We start from the raw sequence: 10,541 nt of genomic DNA, 5'->3' as shown, positions 1-10,541 counted from the left end.
TCTGAAATGGCTGAAAATGTATTTTAGTTTTTTTGGGAGAGGAAGGTAACCAAAATAACTTGAACTCCCTAATTTATGGTAGTTTGTGAATCTGAGAGGCTGGAATTTAATTTAGAATATTCTGTTATACTTTTGGACATACATGGCTTAAAATCTAAAACATGATTTAATTTAAAGGTGTCCAATGAATTGTTTTCAATATTAGACCTCTGCCAATCTTTGCGATTAGGCTCTTTGAAATTATGTATTCCTTTTGGGGGAAGTTATGACTTTTATTTCTCTCTGGTCTTATTCTGTGCAGTGTTATTAAATTAATTTTTTCCCCCTGTTGCTTGTGCAATACAGGATCTTTTAGCCTAATCACAGAAATTATCTCGTACCTCTGCAGCCAGCCTAATACTACAGAAATCAAAAGTTCTACTGATTTATATTCTTAAAATTTTTTCAGCCAATTATTGGAAGAATTTTTGATTTTGTATAGACACTGGTGCTTAAAGGCATTTTGTAATTGAGGACACTTGTGTTGCTGCAGTGTTTTTCTTTTTTTGTTGGTGATACCTGCATTAAATTAAATAAGGAGGGAAAAAATACTGAATTTGGGGAATTTTTGTTTCTTTTTGTCAAGAGTTAAAAACTTTTTTCTTGGGATAATTGGAAAGAGATATGTGTCTAATGCTGTAAATACTTTTGTTAGTAGAAAAAAAGGTCTTTTTTATCTTTTAAAGCAAACACTGTGCCCTTTAAAGCATTCTTTGTAAATGTAAGCACCTACAACTTGCTTGGAAAATGTTCTTAAAAATCAGAACGTTTTCCTCAGAGAATAAATTAATTTTGTATTATTTAAAAAAATTATTATATTGGTTTTAACCACTTAGTATTAGAGTGAGTTTGTTCTACATCTACAGGACGAGAGACGAGAGAAAGATGTGATATAGGTTGAAAGATTGGAGATGATTTCAGAACTGAGAAGATCAAAGTTGGTATTTCTAACACAGAACTTTTTTTACTAGAGAATTTTTGCCAGGAAATCTTAAAACTTGAGCCTGTTTAATCAAGTGAACTAGGCGTCAGAGCCCTGAGTAGCTTCCTTGTTTTTCATCCATCTCTGCTATCCTGCCGCTGCTCATCCCTCCCTACACTCCCTCCCCTACTCAAACTTCTTCCTCTGATCTTTAAAATTGCTTTTTAGAACATTTTTCTGTATATCTCTCATTTGTAGATTTTATCAATACATTAAAAACTGGGCTAATTCAAATAATAAGTTTTAAATATTAAAGGGTTTCATCTGACATGTATTCTGTACCTGTGCCTCATCATTAGCATATCTAATAGTGTATATAGTTACCTCCAACCTAAAGAAGACAAACCAGTTCCTTTGGGATACTTTCAGTTTTACTAATTATTCTATTTTCTAATCAGTTAGTTCCTTGTATTAAAAAGAAACCTTTGTTAAAGGTAAAACATTGAAACCAGTACATTGGGTTGTTACCCTTAGAAAAGGAAAAAGAAGAGGAACATACTTTTCCTATATGTAAATTATTGAAACATTAATTATTCTTTGGTCATAAAACTAGTATCAAAACCTTTTTTGCTTTAGTTGCCCATAAGCAGTTTCAGAATATTTGATAAAAAGTGTTCACAGTTATGGCATTTATAGCAAAGCCATTTGAAAAATTGAAGTAATTTGTAAATATAGATTGTTCATATCACCATTTGCTCGAGAAAAGGAATATTGCTGTAACCATTTTATTCTCTTTTCGTGTGGTTGATTTGTTAAGTTTTTGTTACTTAAAGCTTGAAGAGGACAAATAATTGAAGGAAAAATATGAACTGATTGTGGTAACTATTCAGAAAAGGTCCATAAATATTTCCTTTGTAATTCAGACTCAGAGTGGACTTTGTTAAAATTATGGCATAAGATAGCAAATCTCTTAATTTTTAAATGTGAAATGATTTTTTTCTAATTTAAAAATTACGGTCACACTTTGTTCTTCCAAACAAAATCTATCCTTTTTTCAAGTGTGAATTAAGATCTTACTTTTAATCTTAAAATTTACAGAACAAATGTGTAATTGGGTAAAATTAGTATTTTCTCTTTTCTAAGGGTTTTTTTGTGGGAACTTGTATGGTTAAATCTACAAAATGTGCTGAATTTGTAAATTTTGCAAATTAGAATTCAAATGGAAGCTTCTTCTATTTAGTTCCTCAAGTTCACATCTTTACATTGTAAATTATAAATTGGTGATCTCACTGCCTTCATTTAAGAACAATCCACAAAACAGGCAATTACAATGTAAAGTAATGTTTTTATTACTGTTTTCAACAAGACTGCTTAGGGTGAGGGTAGAAGTGCAGGAAAGGGAGGAACACAGTCTGACATTGGCACTGAGATACATTTAACATCAGCAAAACTTTTTTTAAAAGAGAAATTTTACATATAATTAAATACTTTTTTTCACTTGGTGACAACATTCAGGCAATCCAAAGTGAAAGAGAGAGAGGAAGAGAGAAGGAAAGGGAGAAAGGAGAGGGGGAAAGAAGGAAAAGGGAGAAACTACTATACATTGATTTGAAAATGTACCTTGGGTTTCATTCTGTGGTGGCAAAGCCCGATTGCTTCTTTTGTGTGACCTTTTAAATTCACATTGTTTGGAAGAAAACGATCACTTTTGTGCAAGAATATGATTTTGGTTGGTTGGGTGGTTTGCCCTCTTTTTGTTTGCGTGTTTATTAATGAAGGTCTTCTGCCTGATTCCTGTTTCTTTCAAGTGGCTTGTATAAAAGTTTTGTCCCGAGTTTCCACTGTTTGTCGCTGAGTTGTATGTGTTGTGTTTATGAGAGCATTCCCCGTTTGTGTTGCTTTTCAAGCAGTCCCCAGCACCCTATAGTTTGTCCAGGCTTTTGGGATTGGTGAGAATTTCCCTGGCCAACCTCCAGGTCTGCTTGGCAGCGCTCTCCAGGGCCGAATGGGGCTTGCCCTGAAAAAGGTCGAGGTTGGGCAGAAAGTAGTGAGGGCAGCGGCGGCACTGAAGGCAGGAGATGAGCTGCAGCAGGATGCCGTTGAGCCGATCGCCGAGGCACGCCTCATCCCAGTCCGTTTCCCGCGGGTGTTTCTCGCACTCGTACAGCAGCAGCGTCTTCATGTGGTAGTTATTGAGCGGCTGGCCTGGCAGCTCCAGGTGGCGGTCCCGCAGCGTCTTCAGCACAGAGAGGCACTTGTTTCGGCAGCCGCCCATCAGCAGGCGGTTCTCAGCCTCCCCGAACTGTAGCACCCAGGCGTCGCTCTCCGCAGAGCTCTGCTTGCCGGTCAGTGAGTAGCACTCCTTCGAGAGCAAGTTGAACCCTTCAGCCTTGACCTCCGCCACCCTATTGGGGCCTGGCCAGGGGATGTGGGGCATAGGCCACTGTGCCGCACTGCGAGGCCAGATACCCGTGCACTTGAACGCCGGAGTGATCTGCACCACGTAGCGCTCCCTGATGCGCAACTTGACCTCGCTGGTATCCGCGATCATCTTGACCACATCCCGATAGCTGCACTTGTCCACCGCCTGAGCCACCAGCGTCTGGAAACGTGAGCGGATCTTGCGTGCTGAGAGGTAGCCGGACGCTGTGATGAACTCGACCCAGAGAGACATGCTCCGTTTCCGCCCATCGCTCAGTTTGAGCACCGCGCAGCCGGGCAGTGAGCCGTCGTCCACGAAGTTGAAGACGCCCATCTGGTTTAGGTAGAGCACCACCTCAAATTCCGTGGGCGAGATGACCTCCAGCCCCTCGTAGCGGGCATCGATCTCGCTCAAGGAGCTGATGAAGCGGGGCTCCTGCACCTCCACTTCCTTTAGCACGTCCGAGACCACCTTACAGACCTCTCGGATGGTCTTGGCGATGGCTGCCTTGCGCGCTTGGCAGCGCTCAGTGTAGTATTTATTGAGCTGGTAAACCAGCTTGGCCTGAGCGGCGATCATGTTGGGGCAAAGGTCCGGGCTATACACCGGCGTCTCGCAATACGTTGAGGGATCCAAGGCTCACGCGCTGGTGGTGGCCCTGCGGCTTGCGAACGAGGCCGTGCGCTCCCCCTAAGCCCCACTTTCACTCTTATTTTCCACCTGGGCTGACCGGCTGATGCTACAGCCTGCTGGCTCTTCCTTTCCCCGCTTTCGAAACCTTTTTTTCTTCTGCAGAAAATAAGAAAAAAGGTGATCTTTGAAAAAGAAAAATACCTGCTGGGACTTTTTTGCTTTCTCTTGATATGTAAAATAAAGATGTGTGGGAGAGATGAAGGGGAAGGGGAAAAAGAGGGTGAGAGAGAAAAATTCAGGTTACCAGGAGGTCAGGCTTAGATGTCTGCAGCCGAGATTGACCAGAAATCTGGAAATTAGGTCAAGTGCCAAAGCAAATTTAAAAATAAAAGCGAAACATTCAGTGTTTCATTCTTAAACTTCTCTCCCACGCTGGTAGGACTTCTTCACTCAGCGTAGGTGAGTGCCTTTCTCCTCACCCTCCCCCAAATGGAAGGTGAAGGATGTAATTAATGTCCAGAGAGCAGCGAAGTGCAACTCAGTCCACCGCACTCTCGCACACTCAGAGGTTTGCAGACGCCCCGCACTCTCAGCGTGTTGGTCTGGTTTCTTCTCAGGGGGTCTGTTGTAGCGGTTTTCCTCTTTTCCTACTGGAGGCGTTGTTTGGACTGGGTTTGTTTGTTTGCAGTGGGTTCTTCTTGTCTTTCTCTAGGTGCAAACCGCTGGAAGTTGTTTGATATTCATTTCTGCTTCGTAATTTATAATTTTAGCCCTCACAAAATCTATTTTAGTGTGACGAAGTCGTTGCTTGCGTTGCATCTGGGGTTTAGTTGTAACGATTCAAGGGTTTTTCTTCTCCTCCCCCTTTAGGTTGCTTGTGCAGATTCCACTTTCTGAGTCGTCTCTCCCTCCCCCCCTCCGACGTTTCTCTCTTTCTCTCTCCCCTCCTAATCTCTCTCTCCCTCCCTTCCCCTCTCTCCCCTCTGTCTCCCTCCCTTCCTCTCTTTCTCTTTCTCCTTCCTCTTCCACTTTCTCTCTCTCTCTTAATCTGTTTCTCTCTCTCTCTCTTTCTCTGCCTTGCTGTTTCCTGGAGTTATTTAGTTTATGAATGGTCCAGTGCCATCATGAGGGGGGTGGAGCTTCAGTTCCTACAATCGCCATCCGAGCTGTCAGTGCTTTAGCCAATCCGAGAGAGAAGACAGGCATGCTTGGCAGACAGTAGCAGCCACCGCTGCACTTGATAAAGAAAGGGGGTAAAAAGAGAAGTAAGAGAATAGGAGGAGATAGTAGAAGTCAAATGCTCACACACATTTTTACAGCCCCCTCTTCTTTATCCTCCTCTCTTATCAGTTGCAAGGAAGAAAAAGAGAGTCTATATAGAAGGGACTTCTGGAGATGGCTGGAATAACGCGAGGGAGAGTAGCAGTGGTTCAGAAAGGTTCACTTTTTTTTTTTCCTATCAACATTGTGAAGAAGGTGCAGACTGCAACAAAATTACTTTTTTTTACTTGAAGGCAAATGGGAGGAGGAAGGAGAATTTGGGAAAGGACCTAAATTTTTCTAGGTTTTCTCCTCTGGCAAAGTCTTCCTCCCTTCTCTTCCCCTCCCCTCCCATTGTTGCCAAGAGCCAGAGCAATTGCTGTACTTGTCTATCAGTGGGGGTGGGTGTGGGGGGTGGAGTGGATATGGGGTGAGGGTTTATGACCATAAATCTCTTTTCAGTAATTTCCATATGCTGTTGAAAAACAGGGCAGGGCAAAAATAGTGCAAGCACTTTGATAATTACTTCATAATTAAGATTCAGATATATTTAATACTATTACTTTATTACAAGAACTGACTAGTTATTAGAGAGAAAATATGTTAAAGTTGTGAGAAATGGTGCAAATTTTATATATGGTAGAATTTTGTTGGATATACCTTTAAATTAAAGTAAGCCACTAACATTTTTAAACAAAAATGAAGGGAGGTAAATGTGAACCTGAGTTAAAGTTTTCTTAAAATGTTACTGTTTTAAATCTAATTTTGAATATATTCTCAGGCAGTACAGAGTTTCACTTGTAAAATGATTTTATTTTCATAATTGACTCTTGCTTTTAAAAGACTTAACTGCTGCAAAAATCTATAACTATCCTGTTATTGATTACACAGATGGCTTCACTCCTCCCCTTGCATTTCAATGAAACGCATGCATGTGCTTTTATTATATGTATTACCCTTTCGAGCTATACCTATTGTAATCTGTCCTACTTTTGGATGAAAAAAGCTGTAACAGTGTTTCTGATTTGCTTAGTATTGACGGTTTATGTGTGAACCTCAGGTGTCTGGATTCTGAGTCTTTTTAAGACAAATCAGTTAGATGGGATTATTTTTAGTTAGATTTTGGACGTAATGTTCTCTGAGAATGCTATAAGAATAAACCTCTACGAAGCTGTTTGAGCAAAGACTTTGTTTTGCAAAACCCGGTATTGGGTTTGTGCAAAATCCCTTGGGAGGGCTTCACTTGCTCTCTAAAAGCTGGACCAGGTGAACCTGAATTCAGTTACATAGGGAAAGTTTATTTCTCTCTATGTACGTGATGTTAGACACTTGGACCTCTTGGTTCTTTCTTACGTGTCTGGTGCGGACCACTGGTACCGTGCTAGCCCTTCACTCTCGTTGCCATAAGTCCTTTTCTAAAGAACTATTTGGCCTTTTTTTTTTTTTTTTTAAATCGGGTTGGATTTATTGCCTAGGATCTGTCTTCACTGTCCAGGAGTTGGGAAGAACAGTTAGAAGTAAGCGTGCGCGAAACTTGGGGACGCAGAGCTTTCCTCAACTTCTCCGGAGTAGCAGAGACTTGGGGCGTCTGCCGGGCTCCAGCCTTCTTGGGGAATGCAGCTTGCGTCTCGGAACGCTTGGTTGCAGATGGATGCAGAGAAGCCACGGCCCTTTCGGGGTTCGCGCGTTTGGGAAGCCCAGACTCTGTCGGTAACCTGGCAATTGCCCGCGAGGTCACACCGGCGCTCTGGGAAATATTACTGGGCAGGAGGGGCACTTTGCTGCAGGGAGTTGTGTGACTAGCCGGGAGAGGATCCATAGCAGCTTCTCCCGAGAGCAGTTAGTGGGCGGAGACTTGTGGCGGGGCTAGAGGGTGCGCAGCTTTCCCTCCCCGACCCTGGCGGTGGCCGCTTCTTGGTCGTCTCTGGTCCGCGAGCGGCTGAGGCCTCTCGCGTGGACAGGCCCAGCCCGAGACACTTCTGGGAGTGAGTGTTTACGAAAAGTCCCTGGGATGAGGGCAGTTGTCCATCTCAGTGCTCCAGTGCCACGCCGCCGGCCAAGAGTCGCGGGTAGGCTCCCAGCGCGCTCCGCCCGCGCTCTCCCTTCTCGGGTGGGGCAGCCCCGGCCACGCGGATATTCGCGCCACCGCTCGACTGTCACCCCGCTCCTCCTCTCCTCCCGGCTCTGTCAAGCACGACTAAGTTTCGTCGCACCTTTGTCCCCGTGTTTCTCCACTTTTACATACAGAGGCTGAAGGATGATAAAACGTTACAAATGTTTTGATTTAAAAACAATTCATTACCAATTTACCCTGTCTAAGGTAGATGCTCTAGTAAATAATAAATCAGTTAAACAAAGGCGACTTTAATTTATTGCCGTGGTACTAATTAGAAACATCATTCGAGCAATAAACTTAAACACTTCCAGCAAATAATGCTCCCTCTTGCTAGTTCCTTTCCTCCCCCCTCCCCCACCCCACCTCACTCTCTAGCTGCCTCTGTTCTAAGAGCTGCTTCAGCTGTGTGTTTGCGGATCCGCTCTTCCTCTGGTTGAATAATTGAAGGGGGAAACGGTATCCGAGGAGGCTGTAATTGAAGAGCCCCTGTCACCTTTGCTTTTATGTATGTTAGTATAGAAGTCCATCAGCAGCTCCTTGATGGTGTATTAAAACGAAGTGGCAGCCCCTTCTGCAGGAGATACCGTATTCTATTAAAGGAGACTGAGTGAGAGAAAGAAACTCTAGAGGCTAAAAGCCACTTCAAGTCTTCAGACCGATTGATCTGTATTCTCTTGTTATAATCCGTCTCATCATACTTGAGTTAATGAGGCAAAAGAGGGGGAGCGAAATCTGATGGTCCTTGACAAATTCATTAGGGAGGCTGCAGGACATTTTATTTGACTGTTAAACATCTTGTTTGTTTGGTTTAGGCAGTGCCAACATCAGCATGCTTCTACCCTAACCTATGATGTTGGGCTGGCTGCAGACGTTCCTAAAAAGAGAAGGAGGACATTCAGGATGTGACTTGAATTTTTTGTTTTGGATTTCCGGTAGTCCATAACCTTCAGACTTCCCTAGGCTCTACCTTCACCGTCATTACGTTAGGAACATTTTATGAGAATGTAGATGATAATACTGAGGTGGGCGTGTTTTTAGTTATTATAAACTACAATATGTACGTTTAGACTTTACTCTGAAAATTTTCCATTTCCTTACAAAAAATTGAGTCATTATAGCAATTACAGTACTAGTTTTTGAAAAACGTGAATGTTTAAATTTCAGAATAGTAGCCAGATTACACATTGCATCCTATTTTTACTTGATCATGGTTAAATAAACTTTTAATTATTAATTGAATTTCCTCTTGAAAGGAAACACTTGTGAGTACAGAAACTTGGAAATAAAAAATTTAACGATTTATGCAAATATATTTTCAAAAGAAAATTGGTATATTTTAATTTGAGGGACTTTTTATATTTAAAATTAGAAACAGAACTGGGTACTCTATGAATGGTGCTAAAATAAGGTGATAGAGTTGACAAAATGCTTAAAAAACTGAATATGCATCTAATTGAAGAATAATGGGCAATTAAGCTAGAATGCTAATCTTATTTTATTCTAAGATAATAATACAGTACTTGATTTTTCTCACAATTTTTCCTGAAAAGAAGTGATCCAGTTGTGGTACTTTCTTATAGAGAAAATACAGTCATATTTTTCTTTAGCAATTGACTTACACAGCCTCAGTTTAACTGCTTTGAGAAAGAACCCTGTCTTCCATTTATAGGAAAACAATATGAGAGAAAAAAGAAAACTAATGCTCTTTGCCTGTCATTTTCATACATTCCTGCAATGCTGATAAAGCTTGAACTGCTGCAGGAAATGTATGGATTTGAAAAGAAATGATTCAGTAGTTCATGTTGTGTTTCTCAGAAGCAAAACCAAACTAATGGCTAAAGTCAGTGCTTCTGTACATCTGACAGTTATAATCCTGTTTACATTTCCAGAGAATACAGAATCCTTAAACTGTTTTCTTTTTTGCTGATCTGTACTTAGAAATGTGTTTACTGAGTTAAAACTTCAGGGCATTTTTACTTTATCATATCACTGAGACTTAAAAGATATCCATTATTTTATTAGCTGTAGAAATAGCATACAGTATTTCAATAATCTTTACTAAAGAGTGTACAGATTTTAGATTATATGATTTTGTTTTCCAGGAAAACATTTTAGAAGTATTCAAAAAATAATCAGATTATTGACAAAAAAAATCAACTCTCTGAAAGATTTATGCTTTTTGGAAAACAAAGGACCACATGTTTACCTATATATATTTTTATCTTCTACAATCTACCTTTGAAATATCTATGTGGTTGCTAAATTTTTGGTTCTTATGCACTTAATGATTCAACACTTTTATAAAAATGCTTGATTTTTTTTAAAAGGAAAATTTTGGAAGCATCAAAATATAAATGGGGAAATAAATACTAAATTCTCTGAATTTAAAAACTATTCCAGTAAAAACAGAAAGAAAAGTAAATGACCCAAACACAATTTGTTAGTGTATTTGTTGATGAAATTTTATTGAAGTAATTATATTAAAATATCTGTAAGAAGCTTTAACAACGATTGTCAGGATAATACTATCCACACTGTATTAAAAGTTAACATAAAACCACATTCTTTGTCAAATGTTCTAATTTTCCAAAACTCTGAAGTCTCAGAGATTGTTTCTAAGCTATTGATGATTATTATTCTGGACTCAATCTAGAGAATAATCAGTGATTGAATGTTTTCTTTGAACAGTTCATTCTAGGGCCTATTAATTTTAAGTGATCAGTCATGCTTCTAAAACAAGTTGTTATTGTTTTTTTTTCTCTCACAAAATAGCTTTTAAAAATAAAACAAAAAATCTTGTCATCTCCTTGATTGGTAACCCAAGGGTATTGTTCTCATTTGAACAGTTTGAATTTAAGATAATGTTCTATCAGGTGAAAGCAACAGCTTTAACTTTGCGTAGTAAGCCTATCAAACTATACAGAAAAGTAAATTTTTCTTTGTACTTTTGAATATTTTTTGTGGCCTTTTAAGTTTTTTTGGATTACTTTGGATGATATATTTGATTAATGATGTTTACGCCTATTAGACTTCTACAAGTCTAATTCTTGTTTATTTAGTAAGAAGAGAAAATTGAGAGCACGATATGTTAGTTTTTTCCCAAGTTGAACAACAACTGAATATATGAGTACTTTATTAAGCTATACATA

General features: G+C 40.0%; 2 protein-coding genes across 5 annotated transcripts in view; one reads left to right on the top strand and one right to left on the bottom strand.

The window, feature by feature from the left end:
• The window catches only part of LRBA (LPS responsive beige-like anchor protein), a 710,247-nt gene that overhangs the window by 424,815 nt on the left and 274,891 nt on the right, over positions 1 to 10,541 (top strand). The window lies entirely within an intron of this gene.
• Positions 2,883 to 3,962, bottom strand: MAB21L2 (mab-21 like 2). The gene has a single exon (XM_046655940.1). The coding sequence runs from the start codon at positions 3,960 to 3,962 to the stop codon at positions 2,883 to 2,885; it is 1,080 nt and encodes a 359-aa protein (XP_046511896.1).

Source organism: Equus quagga, chromosome 3 (assembly GCF_021613505.1).
Source record: "Equus quagga isolate Etosha38 chromosome 3, UCLA_HA_Equagga_1.0, whole genome shotgun sequence".
Classification (NCBI taxonomy): domain Eukaryota; kingdom Metazoa; phylum Chordata; class Mammalia; order Perissodactyla; family Equidae; genus Equus; species Equus quagga.
Note: the sequence above shows the minus strand (reverse complement) of the source record. Positions and strands in the feature narration are given on the sequence as shown.